Source organism: Aptenodytes patagonicus, chromosome 6 (assembly GCF_965638725.1).
Source record: "Aptenodytes patagonicus chromosome 6, bAptPat1.pri.cur, whole genome shotgun sequence".
Classification (NCBI taxonomy): Eukaryota; Metazoa; Chordata; class Aves; order Sphenisciformes; family Spheniscidae; genus Aptenodytes; species Aptenodytes patagonicus.
This window is the reverse complement of record NC_134954.1, coordinates 42,882,686-42,904,088: the sequence shown is the minus strand read 5'-3', so window position 1 is coordinate 42,904,088 and position 21,403 is coordinate 42,882,686. Positions and strand designations below refer to the sequence as shown.

Sequence of the window (21,403 nt, the reverse complement as noted above, 5' to 3'; positions counted from 1 at the left end):
AACTGAACTGTTCTTAATGCTCTTTTTAATACTTTTCTGAGGATCAGTTTGACTGGAAGTTGTGTAAAAGAAGGGCTCGGCAGGTTGCCTGGGAGAGCCACATCCAGTCAGTTTCAAGTCATTTTCTGTTGGGGCAGGTTCAGTCTACAGAGCAAGAAGGTGCAAGTTTGGTGAAAAACAGATGTTGCTGTAATTTACTGTTTTCTTCTGGAGAGCTGATGGAATGACAGCTGTCATTCTGTCATGTCATTATGATGTCAAAATAACGATATTTATGTTTTTTAAACATGTAAAGATTTTTTTTTTTCCTACTTTACTCCTTTAATGAACCGCTTCAGAAAGGTATAAGCAAGTGGCAATTTGAAACATAAGCAATGAAACAACGTGAAGACTAAGTAGTGAAAGACTCTTTATATGATCAAATCTCCAAGTCTGGAAACATTAAAACTGACAATATGTAGTACATACAGAAAACTCTATAATAATGACAACTGTAAAAATAGCATCCTGTACTTTGGAATAATTTTTAACCGCTGTCACTCAAAAAGGCAGGATACATTATGATATCACTAGACATTGTAACTTTATAAATCTTTATGGAATTGTAATCATAATAAATTGTAATACAGTATAAGATTGTTATACTGAAAGTTATTTCATCATCACTTGGAACACGTAACACTGACAAAAAGTCCCACACAATCAACTGACAGCGAAGTGCGTTGCACTAGCTGCTGCTCTCAGCTAGAAGACATTTTCAGGTTTTGCTTAATATGGTATCTTTTCCAACTAATTCAGGGGTCTACATTCAGGGATTGTTCTTGGATGGAGCACGCTGGAACAGGCAAACTAAGAAGCTAGGAGAATCTCATCCAAAAATCCTCTATGATACAGTACCTGTGGTCAGTATCTTTCGTTTGGTGACATTTTATAGTATTGTATACCAACAAATACTGTAGAATTAATATTCTTAAGTTCTAGTCTTGAAGAAACAGGGTAATGCTTTAAAAAAAAAAAAAATTGAATTGAAATGCTTGTGTTGAAATAGAAATTAAGTGCCTGAGAGGAGCTAAGAATCCTTTGCTAATAATGACAGTGACAGGAAAAGTTTGGTGTTGCATATTTTGGGCCAGGAAGCAATCTGATAAGAAAGAGGAAACAAGAAACAGGTTTTCAGGGCTACCTGTGAAAAAGCAAACAAAACCCCAACAACGTCAAAATACTTTGGCCAAGCCAAGACTGTTTCCCTACTTCTTATTTTAACTGAGATGAAAAGGATTATTTTATTCTTTACTGCAGATATGGCTAAAGCCGTGTAAGAGAGCAGACATTCCACAGCGACCAAGTTACCTGGCCCCAGTGTACAAGACCAGCGAGAGAAGAGGGATCCTGTCAACTACAGGCCATTCCACCAACTTTGTCATCGCAATGACTCTCCCTTCAGACAAACCGCAAGAACATTGGATCAGACGGGGTGTGGCATTATTATGTCAGCTTAACTCATAAACCTATCACAATTTACAGAGGTAGGTGCATTTTCCAGATCACTTATAAGAGACGTGCGCCAGTCCTGAAGTGCCACATAAAAAGAGAAATCAAAATGAGTTTGTTTACAATGTTGTGTTTGTGCCTTTCATGAGATTTGAAACAAAGTACTAAAATACAAAGGTGCACAATAAAACCTTATAAAAGCCAACAAAAATATCTGCTCCTTGAATAATTTTATTTTCTGAAGGCTCCTTATTTATAAGGAACATACATAAAATGAACACAACACTGTTGACAATGAACAAAACAGCATTTGATCATTTCCAGCTTTATAAAATTTTAAAAAATGATTTAGTTATAACAAAAAGACTGATAGCTCAGCAAGTTATCTTATAGGACCATAATCACATTTTAAAACAGACTCAATTGTTAATGGGAGGGGAAAGAAAAAAAAAATTTAAAAAAAAAAATCACACTGCATCTAGCAACTACAATATTTTCTAAGCATAATCACAGCGAATTGAGTGCAATGTGATCTACATCAAAATTCATATGGGATGTCACACAGTGACAGCATTGTAATATACAAGTAACATTTACGCCCTCCAACAAATACAAGTTAAATGAGACTCTGGATTCAAGCAGAATGGAATGTTGAAGCCAAGGAGAAATGTAGTGGAATTCAGATTGTCTGTAACATGACTCAAAAGCGTACATTAGAATCATTTGGAATTCAATACTGGTGGAAACATACAGAAGAAGTCACAGCTGTTACACTGTTCTTCATAACTTGTAATAAATACTAGAAAATAAAAGGAAACAACCCATATTTAATGAAAAATACAGTACCTACCTTCAAGGACCATGTTTTTCCCTTGTCTGAAGATGGTCTTGGAAGGAAGTTAACTATTTTCCTATAGAGGCAGTGTATTAAGCTATAACCATATTCCAACTAATACAAAAGTAAATATACTACCTGAAATATAGAAATCTTCATTTGAAAAGAATTAAAAGAAATAAACTTTAAAAAAATGATTTGACAAAGTATCAGTTCAATCACATAATGACCCCCTTAATTCTATCGAGTACAACAGAAAAGGAAAATTAAAGGTCAGTTTAATACATAAGAAACATAGGTTGTTTAAGCTTAGATCCTCAGAAGGTATCCAGCGAGTTAAGTCTCTTTGAAAATGGTACTCAGTGACCTAACATGGGCACTATGAAAAAATGTCAGGGTCTTTACACTGCAGAAATTCAGTAATCTGAAGCTAACAACAGTGTGCTAATTAGGGTCCAACAGTAAACACGTTTAAAGAAGAAAAAAGAAAACCTGAGTTCAGAGCATCAAATGGCTGCATGCCCGAACTCTGGGCTTTTGGCTTCTTCACTGAAGAAACTGCGCCCTTTGAAATGGACCCTTAATACTGTTTCTTGATACTGCATTAGGAAGAAATACTGGCAAGAACCAACCGGTATCTTTAAAATACATGAGCTGCTCTCAGTAAAAACTGAATTGACCAATGAAGCCTCAAAAAGTAAAGGGCCACAGGAAACACATTAATTTGAAATGGAATGAAGATGATACCAACTGGCTCTCATTAAAGGCGTTAGGATCAGTGTTTTTAGCAGCTACACTGGCACCAAGCAGACCGAAACAAAACTTACGGCACATAGTCAAAATACAGCTTTTACCTGCCATACACATAAAAGAAGACAAACTGTATGTTTTAAAAAAGGCTACTACCATGCTTAGGACTAGTACTACAGAATCAACTTGCACTCCTCGCAAACTCACAATTTTTTTAAGGAGATGGGTACAAGAAGAACTAACTCATGTCTGGCAATATAAGCATATCGGCACAATGCGATCTAGGACAGCTGATCCCAGCAAGTTAAGGCCCAAATTTTCCGTCTATCCTTCCCAATTACACATACCACGCATCTATCACATCTGCTTTTTAATAATCTAATTTAAATACCAAAATTGTAAAAAAATATCATAGAAATGAACTCCTTTATGCTGGAAGTAGAAATCTTCTTACATATTCTCTACTGCCAGAAATGGCTGGTGCTACAATGTCTGGTATCAAGGCATTGTAGAAACAGATTTTGATCTGATATTACAGTATTGTAAATAACCTACCAGTACTACATACACAGAGCATAATTTAACCTTTGTGCCCAGGTTCATAACTAGCATCTTGCACTTTGGATTGTTTTAACATGAAGAGGAGAAAACATTCCAAAATAATTGTTAAAAAAATGGAGAAATTCCCATATAGATTCTCTGTTAAAAGAGTTTGCACAAATTCACAGCCACAATTCTTCAGTAGTTTATGCTGCAAGTGGCACACAATACATGTTTAGCATCTGTAAAAAAGAACCAGAAATAGCTCAATAACTCCAACACCAGGGATTTCCCCAAGCTAACACTAATTCTACTGCATTTTGCATTTTCCTACTAATATCAAGGAACAAACATCAAATAAATCTTAGTCAGGAAAACATCGTCAAACTGATCCTCGACAGAACATAGCACTTTGCAGCGTATATTGCAACAGCCTGCCTTCTTACACATGAAGTTTATAACGATGGAGTGCAGCTTAACACATACTCTAAGAATTTAAACAGTGTTTAGGTTTCGAGTTTCTTTTTTAAAATTTAAACCAGCACAGTGGTTTCCAGTCATGTGCTGTTTTAAGATTTAATACTTCAAGTCACCACTATGCAGAAGAATCAGCACAGAATGAATATATATATATACACACGCGCACATATATATATATGCATGCACATCCATCTATCTATATATATCTATACATATATATAGATATATATATATACGCGCTACTTAAGACTTACGTGGCACTAAAAGCTTACTCAGGTTCCTTGCAGAGGTATGAATTTCAGCTGTAACATTTTCTGGGTTCTGTTCAAATGTACTAATGAAATGGTATTTTCCCGAATGCGTAGATCATTCACTGTACTTGTTCTTTCTTAAGCAAGCAGTGCTTCCTACATAGTACACTGAACTTGGCATTTATTTCTCATATTTAGTATTTCCTAATTGTCGATCACTTGAATTTAGAAGATGCATTGAGTAATCTCATCTGACTTGAATTAGAAAAAAAGCAGAAGTTAATCTACACAGAAATGAATATACTGTATGTGTGTAAGTAGTGCAAGCCACTGCTTTTTCTCTGAGCAATGTGCATACAGTGAAACAGTGCAGACTCAAAGCCATACAGTAACATTATTGTAACCACAGTGATTACCAGAATTAGGTCAAAACTGGATGTCAAGCACAATTTTATCTTCATAGAGGGCAATCACCAGCATGATGGCAAATCCAAGAAGCAGGCCTAGATTCTGAAGAATGAACTGCCCCACGGGACAATAACCATGCTCTTCATTATCTCCATCTCCATGAAGCATTTCTGGAAGCTAAAAGGAAAAACAATTTAGAAAGTTATTTCACCTCTATTCTATTTATACACGGGCAAGCTTACAAGACGATATTGTCAAGAATAAACACTCCAGGATTCAGTTATAAAAACAATATACTAGGACAACTAAAACTCTACCTAACCACTACATTTGATAAAAACATGATCACATCACATATTTACAAAACAAACTAAAAATGCCTTTCCTTTCGACTTTTTTTTTCCTTCAGCTTTTACTAGATCGTACATCTACTTGAAGTTCCTCAAGATAAGGACCAGCCCAGCATTCTTCGAGTTCTGCTCTTTCGAGTTTTTACTCAATTAAAATTAAATCATGCTCAGATAAACATAATGAAAAGCTTTGACTATTGCTACAGTAATTACATTGCTATAAATATACCCTTTATAATGACTTTGCTGATTAACTTAGTCATTCATCATGTTATATGCTTACACATATTCACATACATTTCCCTTTTAAATATGGGAATAATAGCTACAAGTAATTCAGAGAAATTCTATGTGAAGCTATAAAAAATTCTGAAAGCTCTGGATATGCCTTATATTCCTCACCTGTGAAGGAAAGTCAAATAGTACTGACAAAAGCAACAAATAACAGTGGACTTGGAAGATGTAAAAATAAATCTTATGAAGTGTCTTACAAAGCCACCCATACAGAAGAGAAATAACTTAAAATGTTTTACAAAGAAATTAATTCAAGAAAGCATGAGGTAAATGAAGGAATTCCTTCAAGACACACTTAGTACAGAAAAAAACAGAACAAAATGGAAACTTCAGGTAGTACACAGCACAAATCTCTATTTATTGCTTTTCATTAGATAGGCTAGAATAGTTCTGGTTATTTCAAGTACCTGAATATCGCATTACAGACAATGACAAATTATCAGCATCAAATCTGCTAAAAAACCCAAATATATTACCCATCTGGTCTTGTATTACTGTATTTCCAAAAGATACATAAAGATAACAATTAATTTGACCCACTGAGTATTTAAATATAAAAAATATACTGGTGTGAAAAATGTTCATCACCTATGCAATAGACCAGGCAGCTTAACCACAAGCACTACACCAAATTACAAAGTACTGTTAAGTCATTAAGAATAAATGGCATCTGTTTCAAAACTAGGAAGAGCACAGTGCTCTGTCTCCATAAATTCCAAGGTTTCTGCTCACGGACATGAAAAGGATGAGTATCATGAGTAGAAGTCTTAGCTATGGATAGTGACAGCTGTCATGTATCACCAAAACTGTGGAACTGAACAGCAAGTAAAAGACCCCTTTAAGATAGAGAAAAAAAAAAAAGGTTATTTAATGGTAACCAGTACGATGGGCACACTCCCCACCGTCTTCAAAATACTTATTTATTTTTTTACTGTCGCCATATCTGAAGAGGCATGCTCATGCTCCTCTTTCTTGTACTCAGAGCCTGAGTATGCAGGCAGAGGAGGCCAGTGCCACTTTGCTCTCCCTCAGCTGCAGAATCCCACTGTAGAAAGGGTCCTGGAAAGACTCCAAGAGGGAAGGAGGAAGGTGGAAGGAGGCTGTGCACTGCAAGAATTTGTTACTGGCTAAAACCCCTCCTTCCATCTTTGAGATACAGTCCACACATATATTAGTACTGTAGGAACCTCTTGCATATTCACATTTACCTGGAGGCAAATCTCCTTGAAGTACCTCATTTGAATAGGTACTGCCCAGCTGCTCTACACAGTACTGCTTCAACTCTGATGTCTCTGCAATGGTGCAGTAGCTAAAGGAGGTATAAAGAAAACTTCAGATAGCAGCTTGGCAGGCATGAAGAAATTTTTCAGGGAAGCCACAGATGGTTTTTGAGATCTGGTGGAACATGCTCTGGATGAAAAAAAGGCTTCACCTTAGCATTACTATAATGGGCTTTAACACTGCCGGTTATCATCTACTTTGACAGCATGTCTGAAGATTACTAAACTGTTTGCTTTATTTGCTATTGATGTGACCAATTTCAGGGACCATGTAAAGAATCTGGTCCTGTCAATAGAAAAAAAACTCAACACCCTCTTGAAGTTGAAAGCTTACAGTTTCAGCCCTAGAGATATAAGGAATGAAAAATACAACAGATAAATTTATTTTCCAGTAAGATATAATTCAAGTCGGACTGGGAAGGAATATAGGAAAATTCAGTGTACCCATTCAAACCAAAACAGCAGTGTCAGGAAGGAGGAGATTACGATTATTCTTCTGATAGTTATCAACAAATGAAATGTCATGAGAATCATGGAAAGCCTGAAGGATTTAGAAAGGCCTGAGTTTAGGTTCTACTGGAGAAAAGTATCTTTACCATTAGAAAACATGTAATTAGACAAACTTCAGGACAATTGGATGCAAAAATACCAAAAGGTTGGTTCTCAATGGGCTGGTGTAAGGAATGGATAGAAAACTGCCTTTATGTGAACCTCTGTCAAGCTAGGGAGGGATCAAAATCTGTTCTTATTAAGCGTCAGATAAGAAGAAAATAAGGCCTTTAATAGGGAGGCAGATTATGGAAACATCAAGACAAAAAACTGATGCCGTTTCAAGCGTATCTTGCAGAACCGTTCCTGCTGCTGTTTAGTCAGACCATTGGGCTTTGACTTTGGTTGTGACTACGATGACTGAGGAAAAGGACAAGGAATGAAAGAATGAAAATACTGCTTTCCTTTATACATGATGTCTTCAGTCAAAAGAAGTACATGAAATAAATATCAGCCACAGGACTTATAAGCAAGTGATATTTCAGTATTTATAGGCTACTGTAGAACATCTGAAGTTGCATGAAGGATCACTCTCAACGACAGACACTCTATTTCGCAAGTCCTGAAAAGAACTTACTTAACCTAATAGATATAATGGAGTATATTTACAAATTAAAGTCCTCCGTAACAAAGTGAAATATCCCATGGTGCGATGGCCAACACTTGGCTTCCATGAGTCCTAGTCATAAGAGACCTAATGGCAAGCAGGACTGAAGGTCACAGGAGCAGCCTCCGCCACTGTGTCCTGCCTTGACCCATGCTCAAGCCCCCATTTGATGACTACCAATGCGACTAACATGGGATCTTCAGAACCAAAGCTGAGTTTAAGAGAAAGTTCTCAGATGTGGAGGATGCCACCCAGAAGCAAGCTGGAAGCCCCACTGACACTAAGTTTCTTAAGCACCAATGTGGCAGTAGTGTTGAACACAGAAGTAACTGCAGAGGTAAATTTGCTAGAGGGCAGAATGGCCAAGACAGCTTCTGCTGATAATCAGGAAATTCAGCAGAAACTGAACCCTTGCTTTCAGCGGTCTTCACTAGTGCTTCAATGATACCACGGAGGCTGAGAAACCAGACTCAGCAGCCACAGCTAGGAACTGGCAACTACTGGCCACAGCAGCAAAGGGGAGAGGGATCTTTATAATGTCAGCTGCTTTAGTTAGCACCAGGGAAATAATAGTCAGCCCACACCAGAGCAGACATCCGACAGCCTCATAGACAGTGATCTGACAAAGATGTGATACCGTTTCAATGAGAATTGCTGAAACCTGAAGTCTGTGTCTGTGGCTTAAAGTAACTGACAGATGCCTGCCTGCTTTGACAAGTCAGCCAGTGAGAGTCAAATACCACGTTTCATTCCTGCACCAGTTAACTTTTGAGGAAGCTGCTAAAAAATGCGGTTTGAAAACAGGATAGTCAGCACAAATGTATGCAGGAGAGCAGAACTAGCAGTGTAGGCTAACAGGGCTACCAGATATGGTAACAAAATCTTTGAAGAAATTTGGAAAGTTGAAGAAAATGCATGGTTTAAAATACTTCAGAACAGTAAAATGTTCCATTTTACCCACAACTGAAAACTGAAAGAGGCTGGTCCTCATTCCAGTAAACCCAACCCTCTACAGAGATGCCATGAGGTTAAACAAAATCTCTACTGGAACATCACTCAAAGCCAGAACTCCAGTTACATTTAAGTATTTTTCTATAAGCAGTATGTAGCCACACCAGGCGATCCAAGTAGCAATCTACTGAGAATAGGTAGATGGCTACTTAGTCTATTTGAGGAGAAAAATAAGAGCTGTGAAGAAACTTGCCTCTGCTTTAGATGCCTGTGCTAGGAAAGAGTAGTTTGTGAATGAAGCAATGGAAATCCAGGGAGCCACTCCACTAAAAGCTGTCTGAACCCTTGTGAATTAAAGCTTTAACTAGGTTGGAGTTTCTAGTTTAATTGGTTAATAATTTAATACAATACGAGATCTGTCCTTAAAATCCAGGGAAGTGACGCATCTTTTTCTCCGTATATTAAAGCAGAAAGAGCATTACAAAATACCCCAGACGTGAAAACTGATTTCATCATCACTGGCCTTGGGAAAGACAAGAAGTGGGAAAATTGGCATATTTAAATGCAGCTCCGAAGCTGCTTAGGAGAGAAACCAGGATTGAATATGGACTGATACCATGTGCACAAGTGCATTACTGCCTGAAGGATCTGGATCTATGGTGTACCCACACTAAATATAATGTACCTATAGCTAAGTCCTTGAAGCAGCAGCATTCTTCCACCAGATGATTTTTTAAAAAGCTAATCACGACAAGAGGTATGTATTACCAGCTGTTCATGCTAAGGGTTCAGACTAAGCTTTCCAGAATCAAATATATGAAGATTAAATTTTAGTGAAGAACAATTCTAAATACTGGATCGAACTCCAGCATCTAATGCCCCATCCACAAAACAGAGAATCATCCTATTTTCATTAGTGGGAAGTGTGAGTGTCTTTCCCAGCCCCCCTGTAGTTTTTGTATTTTAACAGGAGTCGCTGGCAGACTTTGGTAGCAGAAACCCAAACAGGCAAGCAACTGTAAAACTTCACTACAACTCTCAAAGTATCTGCAACATTTTAAAAAAAATCATAGAACAGAAACAGCCATCTACTGTCTACAGACAGTATTATAATATTAATATTATATAATATCAATAATATAATATTACAATATTATTATACTATTATATATAATAGTGATATAATATAATAATATCTACAGATATTTTATGTGTTGTAACAAAAAAGTTCTGTCGTAGGTGCCATTTCAAGTCCTAGGTTTTATGCATGGAATGCAAAAATGACACAGAATCATAACAATCTTACCATGTCAACCAATGCCACATAGAGGAACATGCCTGCAGTGATTGCAAAGATCCACAAGGTGATGTTATTAGCATACTGTCCCACCGCTGTGCCTATCAGCATCCCTATGTAAGCCATCATGGCAGACAGGAGGTTGTACACAATAGCTTGCTTTACTGTCATACCTGCTTTAAGAAGCACAGCAAAGTCACCTAAAATGGAGACAGAACAGAGGGGTTTAGTATCAATGCTTCTCAGGAGAGTACGTAGATAAATTAGCCTACATTTACTATCTCACCGATCCAAGGCATTCCCAAAGTAAAAATGCTGCTACAGAGGCTCAAAGGAAGACTGGGCAACAGGATATGACAACTCTTATAAGAACTGTATTTATGTGCAGCAATCCCTTGATTAAAATATGATTTAAAGGTGCCTATTCATCACGCTGATTATCACAAAGGTAATAGTGATTAATGGTTAAAGGTAAATGGAGGAGTCTAGATCTGGTCCTCCCACAGAGGAGTCTGTGCATACAGACTTGCCTTTGCTTCACTGAAGTTCTTCACGGCACATAAAAACAGAGGCTTAGTTTTGATCAGTACCTGTGAAAATTCCTCCTAGCTATATACACCTCATTCTGCAAATTCAAGAGGAGGATAATGAGGCATTAGTCCCCACAGAAGGTGACAATGAATTTGAGAAATATAGCACTAGGAAAAGGAAGAGTTACATTCAGAAAGAATGACTTCACATCCATGCTAAATCAGTTTGCTAGTTTAAGACATGCCAGGTTAACCTGTTTTAGTTTGAATTCAGGACAGCTCTGCTAAAATTGCCGATAGAGGTACATGTTCTATAAAGATCTAAATTTTCGTCTTGTGATCAGCTCTGATATAGTTTTATTCCCTTCAAACTGAACTCTTGTGAACATGAGGAGTGAAAGATGATATGCAGTCATGAGGGTAATTAATATACTCATGTCAGATATGCTAGAAATTAATCGCTCGATCTAGAATCAAAACCTAGAATCAAAACAAAAAATATGTACAGTGAACTACTCACTTCTTAAACAAGATTAATTTAATCACATTAACCTAGCAAGTTATAAGCACACCAATATATATTGCAATCCTTTATTTACTGCAGCAGCTTCACTTAACTAACGATCGTATAGCACCATTGTCAAACCATGAACATCTGCTCTATTATTTCCCATCTGTGCCCATTACTTACCTTATACTTAGTATCTGCCTATATAAAATGCTTTCACTCATCACCTCTAAGGGTTTTTGAAGTACTTGTTTTACCTTACTTTTGATCATTCAGAGCTAGCAGCTCATCAAGTAAGCAAGCTGTGAGTACATACACAGTTTAATCTAGCACAATTTCACATTACTGGCAAAAAAGATGACTCCTCCTCTCTCTAGCTGCTCTTCTCTAAGTCTTAGGGTGCACTAAAATTTCATGCAATGTGCCTTACGGCTCACAGGAAAACAACAGGTTTCATCATGGTTAGCTAACCCCAAGAAGAAATGCTTCAACTGGGGAAAAGAATCAATGGCACTGGCAACAATGCCTACAGGCTTTACCCTAAATAGTCATCCACACCTACTGGACTCAGCAACAATCGGTACAAAGCATCTTCTGAAGATCTCCACAAAGAATTCTACTTACGTAAACTTATGTTTACTTACGTAACTTTACTTAACTTTGTGTGCAACAACATCACACAGGTAGTGTGAAACACTCTATAAAATGCAGAGGTATAACACCAAAACGTAAACCGTATGCTCCTAAGAACATTTTTAAAACATGTTAAAAAAAGCTTACAGAACTGCTGTAACTAGATACCCGCCAAAATAATCCTGTATTAATATTCTCATTATGTACTCTGAAACAATATTGCTCCATTACTCTCTGAAGTTCTGGTCACCCTTGCAGCATCTCCATTGCATTATGCTTATCAGGATGAGTATCACAACAGCTTTCAGATAGGTATTTTGTACAGATGAAGAGACTGAACACATTGAGTTCATATAATTAGTTACCTAATTCATGGGGTAGCTCATGACAAAATACTGCTATAGATGTACTAATTCCTCCTGTCAGTCCAGCACTAAAAGCTGCTCCTAGGGGAAAAAAAAAAGGTTCAAATGATATTTTACTGTTTTCAAGTCAGAAAATTTTATCAACAGACTTTCCAGAGATGACACCCTTCTGTTAGAATGCACGCTCTCGTATTTTTAAATTGTGTCTGTCCCCTGTCTGTATATAAACTGAAAATACTGGAAGTATCCTGGATGTGCGTTACCACTGCATACTTTATTACTCTGTTTATCTGAAAGACAAATCCTAGGAGAGGAGAACACAACTGAGCAAAACAGACACATAAAGGCAACAAGCTAAAAAATAGCACCACTTTTACATTTTTAGGAACTTTTAAGTACATCAGGACAGTTAAGAATGCACATGAGCAACAGTCTAGCTCTCTCCTTTCCAGGTTGGAAATCCAAACTAGTATTTAACCCATAACCTCTCTATTATTTCCTTTATGCTTATTTGTAGAGTGCATATCAGCAACATTAATAAGCCAGATCTGGAAAATAATAATGAGAAAAACATTGGCATGAACCTCTTTCAGCAACTTTTGTGTAAGCTAATTTGATTCAATCAACTTTAAGTTCATACCTTAAATAATTCTGAGATGAGAAAACTGCTATTAGATTTCTGTACTGTAGCAGAGAAAGGTAAAAGAAGAGCCTGTGGTGAGCAGTCAAAACAGGCAAAATAAAGTAGAAGGAGAAGACACAATCTGAAGACAGAGGAAATTTAACTTTCCTCTGGATGCCTCATAACTTGGTATATTAAAGAGATGAACATGCTTTTCTAAAATCGACATTTTACCAAGGAATCAGCTGTTTGGGCTTGACACAGGAATATTTAGAAATGGAGTTTCAGTACAGTGAAGCTCTCAACAGATGGCGCAGTGGTCCTTTTTGGCCTTAGAAGCCACTGTCTAAATGCCTTACCTGTTTAACGTGAAAATGAAGCAAAAAGTTAATTTTTATGGAGTTTAGTTTCTTTAGAAATTGTTTGGAGAAAGTGGAGAAACTGTAGTAGATTCCATTGTTAACTCCAGACCCTAATAAGTAGCTCCTCCCCCATCCTTCAAAATGGGTACGTTCCTTCTGCTAGTAGATCAGAACCCTGTGTACTCTTAGTAGCTACCTTAGTAAAAAATTAAAAGTACGCAACTTCAGTACTCTCACCATCATTTTGACTTGTATGACATATATTCAAATTAATGTGTTTTACAGTTCAAATCACATTTAGAGGTTTATGTGAATCAAAGTTGATTTATTAAATCTAATAAAATCTGTTTGGTACTTCAATTTCTTCTACATTTGGCTAGAAATAAATCTATACTGACCATAAGCCAAAACAATACTTTGCTCAAACAAATTAAGTTATCCTTAGTAGTACTTTTTTAAAATTATTATTTCAGTAACCTGACTCATAGTACATTTATTATTTACAAGTACTGTATAATTCTATGTATTAATAGTAGAAATAGTATTATTATTATACATAAATATCATTATAAATAAGACTGAAAGGAACTTATTTATTATTCGAAGGCAAATACTAAGACCCAAACAACAAATGTGCATTACATGTGCTCCACTTTTCATACAGAGATTTGTCCGCACCTATCCTTATTTGGCAGAGATTGCTACTGTCGCTAATATCGATACAGTAATCTTGGTGGAAATAGTCACAGAATATTAACAAAGGGAAGACTATTACAATTGATGGCCTTTTAATTTCTGCTCTGAAGGAGATCAAACAATGCCAGTAACCACAGGAGCTAACTGGAAGCCTTACCTGTGATCACTGATAAGTAAAATATTACCAAAGTTACCAAAGGTAAGAAGAAACTGTTGAGAAATACTCAGTGCTTTTGCTTACCGATTGCTAAGCCATCACTAAAGTTGTGAATGCCATCTCCCATAATTACCATCCAAGCAATATTAGCTATCCCAGTATCTTTCAGGTCTTTTCCAGAATGACAGTGGCCATGGGAATGATGGGAATGTTTGTGATGCCAGTGGTGACTGTGTTTTCTAGCTATCATTTTATCTTCGCCATGGCCGTCATACTCCGAATCATGAAGATCATGCTCTTGAGCTGCATGTGAGACATCATTGTGAGGATGGTGCATGTTATTGTCCTCTTCTACGGACAAGAAGTTTTTGGGAGGGGACTCCAGCTGGCCATCTAAATCAGTTAGTTCAGTTTCATTGAGTCGGTCTTCGGATAAAACTGAGTCGTCTGCTCCTACATTGAAGCCAGTTGGGAGAGACACTGCATTAGTTTTTATTTAAAATACTACCAGCAACTACTGCATCACTGAGCTAAGAATTTAACTGCTTTGCAAAAGCAAAAAAAGTATTTTAATGCATCCCAATCTAGTAACTTTGTTGTCAACATTCAGCCAAAAAACCGTATTTCTCACTGCCCCGTTTTTTTGCGAATTTGCATGTACAGCATATAGAAGTCTCCACTACAAGGCAACAGCACTGTATCCATAGCACACAAAGTCAGTTTTAGCCCATCCTAGGCTTGTATCTGTAATTTTGCTACTGACGAAGTTTATGGTTCAACATTGGAAAAGGAAAGTTGCCAGAATGATAATAATGTCTTATATGCTGTAGATGGAACCTGAATGGTTCAGGAAACCTTAACTGGCCACCCTCTATGCATGCCCACACAGGTCACAACTTAGCCTTCACTGAAGCATACCAGGATCTGCCACTGATACAACAGATCTTTAAATAGTTTCTGTATTGCATGCATTTTTGTGTCAGACACTTGTGTCATACAGTGAGCTCCTTCAACGTAGCTCATTAGCCTGCTAGCAATCAAAGCCATTTCTACAAAGAAATACAAAGTGAAAACAATGCAGAAGGCATACGTGCATGAATTGTAAGTCTACTAATATTTCTAAGTATTAATAAATAAATGAAACTGGCAATCTATGCTCCAGGAAACAAAACCAGTTGTGGAAAAAAAGCAGTTCTGGACAATGAAGTTACTAACTCACAATAATTCAACAAAAATATTTCAGAGTCAAAAATAAGCAAACAGTAAGCAGAATTAAAAAAACAGGCACAGAGTACCTAAGCAGCAGACAATGAGTTCTAGATAAACAGGCTCTTAAACATCATTTGGAGGCTGTTTAAAAAGAAATGGAATGGCCATTCAGGTCAGTGATAGTGGCACTCCAGTTCAAAATTCAAATTCAGCATAAGCTTCCAGTGCCTGTAGCATGAATGAGTTACTGATCAGAAGAGTGCGCTTTCAGAGGAACAGTGTTACAAAACCAGTGCGTACTCCATGTTATCACAAGCAAAATTCCTCTGATCGCCCATTAAAAGGAAATGAAGACATTTCAAATATATGTACCACCATCCTCACAACTGAAAGTCTTTCTATGTTACATGTCAGTGTCCCACATCCCATTTTAAGTTGTTTGAGTGGAGAAGGCTACAGTCCTAACTCTCCCTTCTACAAACCATTCAAATTAACAGAATTGCCTTTGTCTAAATATAGGCTATGGATTCTTCATCAACAAATGAATTCAGCAGCCATGCAGCCAACAAAAAGGGAAGTTTATAAAGCAAAGCCCTTCCCTCACCCCTTCAAGAAGGGTGCTATGGCATTCCTTCTGGGTACATAGTGCATGAGCATTCAGACTGTCATGAAGGAACAGTACGTGAAAGTTGTTTTGGATACCTGAGGAACATTCAGGATACTTGGTGGTATTCATGAAAAGAAATTAATTTTGTTTAGCCTTTTCAGCCAAACTATAATGGGTCAGAGGCTGGAATCTTCAAAGTGTAACAGATATCCCCTTTCAGGTTGTGTGTGTTCATTTTTGATCTAATTCTTGCCAGGGCTGAGCTAGTCAGGCACAACTTAACCAAAAAAAACACCCCCAAACCAAACAAATAAAAAAAACCCCAAAGAACCACAGCCACCCAAAACCTGACTGCTTCAGAAGTCTGAGAACCATTTGTATGGCACATTAGGAAGTGTTCAGAGTGCTCTCAGATCTAAGGAAAAGAAAATAAAAAAAGATTTAATAGGGAAAGCCTATTAAGTCTTATTAACCATGATTTGCATAATAGCAGCAAAACTGTACAAGAGGTTACATGCTACATGCCATAGGTTACATGCCAATACTTTGAATCTCGTAATCAGAAAATTCTGAAACTACCTGCAAGGGGTTTGAGCTGAAGCCAGTCAGCATCTGGTCTATTATTTAATTTGTGATCAGAAAGTTTCCTTCCAATTGGTGATTCTTCAGTCTGTTTTTTCTTGCACCATTTCTGCTTACTCTGCAACAGGAAACAGGTAACATCTGGTTTGTAAAAGGACATTGATGGAAATAAAAGAAACTGAAATGTTGTCAAAAAATCTCTTCAAAATAGACTAAGTTACTCTCTCTTAATATGCCTAACGGAAGTATGTGACTACAGAATATTAATCTTTGTAAGGCTCAGCAACGATATCTATCCCAGTGGAAATTCTTAGCTACCTACCACAGAATATCACTCACTCACAAACACACACACACAGACAATACTTCACTTCAGTAACAGAGCACATTATGACAAGGATTGCTCTAACAGCCCAGAAACGCATGTATGTAGAAGAGTTATATTGGCTCAAGAAAGCAAGCATGCAGCAAGAACAGCTCCTCTGTTTTGTTCAACTTTGAAGTTTTATACTCCTATAACTTCCTTGTATGTTCCTTCAGAGAAAAGCTTGCTACTTTCCCGTCTGCAGCCCATACAACAGAGATCATAGATTGGCCAAAGCAGCCTAGGGGATTTAAATTATTTAATTAATCTCAAAGAAGAGATGCTCAATGTGACAGCTTCTCTCTCTTTATCAGGAGATCTAAGAAATGCCTCCTCCAACACGGAAAATCTTGTGCTGCCTGTCCAGCTGAGGCAGCAAGTCTGACATGAAACGGAGAACTTCTTATTTTTCCCACTCATTTTGGGAGAAGCAATTAATAGTTTCACCAAAATCATTTTCTCCTCGAAGTTGAATGATGGAGACAGAAGTAAAAAGTGTATTTATAATGACTGTTGAAAGAATATGGCTCTTTGGTGGCTTGAATTTCTACCCACTGTCATACTCCCCCCGAGGTACTCGCTCTCTTTTCATACCACCATCATGAATACAGCATGCTCCCAGCCCTAAAAATCCAATCATTTTCAGGGAAACAAGTTAAAATTTGATTGGCAATTTCTAGAAAGCAGGAGGTCTGCAAATTTTGGCATTTTCTCATGTGGAAAACTGAATACCTCTGTTACACTAGCATCGTTAGCTAATAGTATACAGTTAAATTTCTTGTAAATTGACAATTGTCTGGCTCTATTTCCAATTCTTTCTCACATACTGCCTTTCATATTTTTGCAAAAAGATCATGGCGCTTTAGAGAAAGAGCTGTAATCTCTTCTACCTAGATCTACCTCCAAATATACCTGGCCAAAAAGCTGCAACCTCCCCCATCAAATTTCTACTTTGTCTTCCCAAACTACCTTGTTAAGAAAAGCAACCTCTTTTAGAAAAGGGTTTCCTCACATAAAATCAAACAGAATGCAGATTAGCAGCACTTGTTCATGTTCACAGAATAATGCATCATCACACAGACAATTCCTCAACACTCGGAAGATAAGTTCAGGTAACATTTTAAAATAGCATGCAATTTTAGTGCGTACCTTTTGTTTATTGTAATGCTTGTACATTCTTATACAATGTTCAATGATGAACAAAACATAAATGCCTCCAAGTGCCACAAGACCTTTCAGCACTGGATCATTTTCTTCTAGAAAGCCTTCAGTCCGTACTCCATGTCCGTGGGCATGTCGATGAGACCGCTTGTGTTCATGAACATGACCCTGGCCATGGTGGTGACTGTGGTTGTGGCCTCCATGTGACTATTAGGAGAGAAAACAGTAACACAGCATGAACTGGTGCAATCAGGAGACTGAAACAGCTCCGAGCTCAGATGACAAAACATGTAACCTTGCCAGAAAAGCAGCATAAAAAGACTTTAAAAGTTGGGTTGTGCGTTGTTTGGTTGTTTTTTTTGGTTTGGTTTTTTTTTTTTTTTTAATACAAACACATTTTACCATTGAAATTTTTCATTAGACTATTCATTGCCCTAATCAATAAAAAAATATCTCTCTGGGAAATTTTTAGGGGAGAGGGGGATATAATCTAGCTTCACCTTTTTTCTGTCACAATGCTAAAGATAATGAGACTAACACTCAGAAATGTCACAAGGAATTACCATTCCTACACTCCCATTAGCGACCAAACCTCATGATTTTTTTTTAACTATGACAGTCAATTACAGACTTAATTCTGATCTGAAATATAAACTTGCAAAAAAAATACATGACCAAAAATTTGTGTTAAAATTTACACAAAGAAAACATGTAAACATTACTCTTTTTGCTAAAAGAATTACGGTAACAAAATTTTAGAAAACATTTCCCCTTCTAAGAATTACAGTATACCGTCACAAATTAAAAACTGCTTACCTTCCCAGGAACTCGGACAATTTCTTGATTCAGTAAGTCAGAGGTTACTTTCTCCCCAAAAACTAGTAACCAGGAAGGTTAATCCCCCAAAATACTTTTAGGTGGTACTGATACACAAGTATCGGCAGACAAGAGACAGTAATACTGCTAAATTTAAAATACTCTTGTTGGTCTCATTAGGTATTTTAAAATACTGTGACAGAAGTTAAACTATGAATACACAACTACTTTTTTTCTCCCCCCTCCCCCCCTTTCAAGAAACACACATTTCCTTTCTTTTTGTTAACAGAAAGTCTCAAACATTGTTTCAGGATGTCCCTCATAGTCAAGTCAATCTACCTCTGCATCAGTGAACATTTATTTGTTGATACTTGTCAAGCAATTCTTTGAAAATTCTATATACAGTTACAATTAAGAATAAAAGGTAAGGAAACAATGCTTACATGTGGCAACAGATGGAGTAGTGCATCTCCACTCATTGTTCCTACAGCCAGAGCTACCAAGAAAGTTAGAAGAAATTTGAAGCACCATTGGTTAATGATGGGAATCAAGATCACACCTAGCAAGGAAAGCAGGCTAATGACGGTGATAGAGATGATACCACAAAACCAGGCTGTGGGAAGAAACGAATACAGAAAGGTTATCAGAACAATACTTGTAAAACTTTTAAGACTGATTAATGACTTTCAACTATCTCTTAAGAAGGTGACTTTCCTTTAACCTAAATTGTGTGATTGTTCATTCAAAAGGTGCTGAAAAATATGAAGGCAGTACTGAATTCCACAGCAAAAAATACACAGGCTTATTGACAGTACAGTACAATATAGTGAAAGACATCAGAAGAATCAGCTAAAAAAAGCCCAGCGTTCTTCCTGATTGTAAGTTCCAGGCTTAGCTCCATAGCCCTTAATGAAACACAAAAAGCAAAAGATTTCCTGTTGGAACAAAAACATCTCCGCTACTTAACTTACTAGGGCTCTACGAGCACTAATTCATATTTAACATTTGTTTTTAACATGATTCTGATGCAAAATTTAACTGGAATCAATCTCTCTCCTCCTCTGTTAGGAGGAACATGTTCAGTTAGGCACCATGCTCTTCACCTGGTGCTTTGAAACATGCATTTTTATTTATGAGAAGTAAGTAAGACTCAACCTTTGACAGAGGAACTTTAAAATCAAATGCTGTAATAAGAACTTGAAGAGCTGAAAGCAACTTGTTACCAACAAAAAGCAGCATATATTTTTTTCTGAGAACCTCTGTTGCTGTCATTAGAAGAAAAGGTGATAATGGGATATGGTACACTCAACATAATCCTGTTAATTAGGGAAAACGTGCAAATTTCTACATGACATGGGAAAAGAGGAATTACACAAGAAACAGATCCTATAAGGAAAGAAGCATGGCTCTTGCAGTCAGCATCTCGCCCTAATAAAATATTTTTTTTCTTCTACTTTGTTAAGTCATCAGTCAGGCTAAGAATTAAAAACTGTTGGGTTTTTTTTCCTCTCTCTCTGCTTCTCTATCACTTCTCTTGTTTCTTCGCATCACAGAAACTTCAAAGAACAGTAAGTAAAAACTGTTTAATTCCAACAATACAGTTCAAAAGGTTCACGGTCCCAAAGACAGGAATAGTCGGTGCTCCTATTTTACAAACATTAACTGTTTGGGCTGAGATCTTTTATGAACATGATTTCCTCAATCTGAACTTTTATTTATTTTAAGTTTTAGCCTAAATGCTTCAGGTTTTTCCAGGTTTTTTCCTAGCTTCATTCTTAATCAAAAATGTCTACACAGTTTGCCAACTTTAATGAAAGTTAACAACTCCTGATTTAAAATCATTAGCATCTCCATACTTTGGTGCATGATCTGACTTTCCTTACATCTGTGAAGGTCCACTCATTTTTTTATCAAGTGGGGGAAACCATCCTGGGAAACGGGGGGGATGGGGGGAGAAGAAAAGAGAGGAGGAATGAATATGTTGTAGCTGCTCAATGGATTTTATCATTTAGCAGTCAAATGTCCCAAGAATTCTATCTGTACCAAAAATGCTACAGGTCAGATTTGACAAGACTTTGCCACTAGAACTGCGGCTAATGCAGGCCTGGTCTGGTTCAACACCAAAACTTACATCATCTGCTGTTTTACATTTTATTTTGGGATAGTCATTCTTACGATGTCTGTAGCTGTCATTCCACAACAGTGCAGAAAAGGAAGCAATCCAATTCAAATGCAAAGGGTTCCAGAGCACACCCACCAGGAGAAACTGATTGGAAAAAGCTTTAGAAAGTATGCAGCGTACACCGAAATGCACATTGATACCGAGAGGAAAACAGAGAGTCGGTGAAAAGGCAGACTGCCATCAGATGAGGAACTAAAAAACAGAAATTGGAAAATGGAAATACAAAAATAGGTCTAGAGTGGAAGCAAGACCCTGCTGACCAAAATACTGCCACTACATAGCCTTGATTCATCCCCAGAGCACTTCAATCATGTACTCAGGATTAACAGGCTCTGCTGAAAGAAACAGCATACATGGACTTGTAATTCAATACGAATCACGCGTGCATGCACAAGTAGCCCAAATAAGAATTACACAGCCGTTTGGCAGGACATTGGATCTCCAATCTGGACACAGACATTATGACGTTAAGTGCCAGGTTAAATGACCAACAGCCTTACATGGGGAAAAATGGAAAGGAGATTAC

General features: G+C 37.2%; 2 protein-coding genes across 4 annotated transcripts in view; one reads left to right on the top strand and one right to left on the bottom strand.

Annotated features, from left to right (window-relative positions):
- Positions 1-1,506, top strand: part of DNAH7 (dynein axonemal heavy chain 7) — a 135,354-nt gene extending 133,848 nt beyond the window's left edge. The window contains exons 63-64 of the mRNA XM_076342253.1: positions 799-902; positions 1,300-1,506. Coding sequence (XP_076198368.1) covers positions 799-902; positions 1,300-1,506 — 311 coding nt within the window. The remainder of the gene's footprint in view (positions 1-798; positions 903-1,299) is intronic.
- Positions 397-21,403, bottom strand: part of SLC39A10 (solute carrier family 39 member 10) — a 45,181-nt gene continuing 24,174 nt past the window's right edge. For 2 of the 3 annotated variants that reach the window (XM_076342256.1, XM_076342254.1), the window contains exons 4-10: positions 19,139-19,308; positions 17,868-18,086; positions 16,352-16,472; positions 14,041-14,409; positions 12,120-12,200; positions 10,093-10,283; positions 397-4,932 (exon numbers count right to left, since the gene is read on the bottom strand). In XM_076342256.1, coding sequence (XP_076198371.1) covers positions 4,774-4,932; positions 10,093-10,283; positions 12,120-12,200; positions 14,041-14,409; positions 16,352-16,472; positions 17,868-18,086; positions 19,139-19,308 — 1,310 coding nt within the window. In that variant the 3' untranslated portion in view covers positions 397-4,773. The remainder of the gene's footprint in view (positions 4,933-10,092; positions 10,284-12,119; positions 12,201-14,040; positions 14,410-16,351; positions 16,473-17,867; positions 18,087-19,138; positions 19,309-21,403) is intronic. The other variant, XM_076342255.1, reaches the window with a different exon arrangement.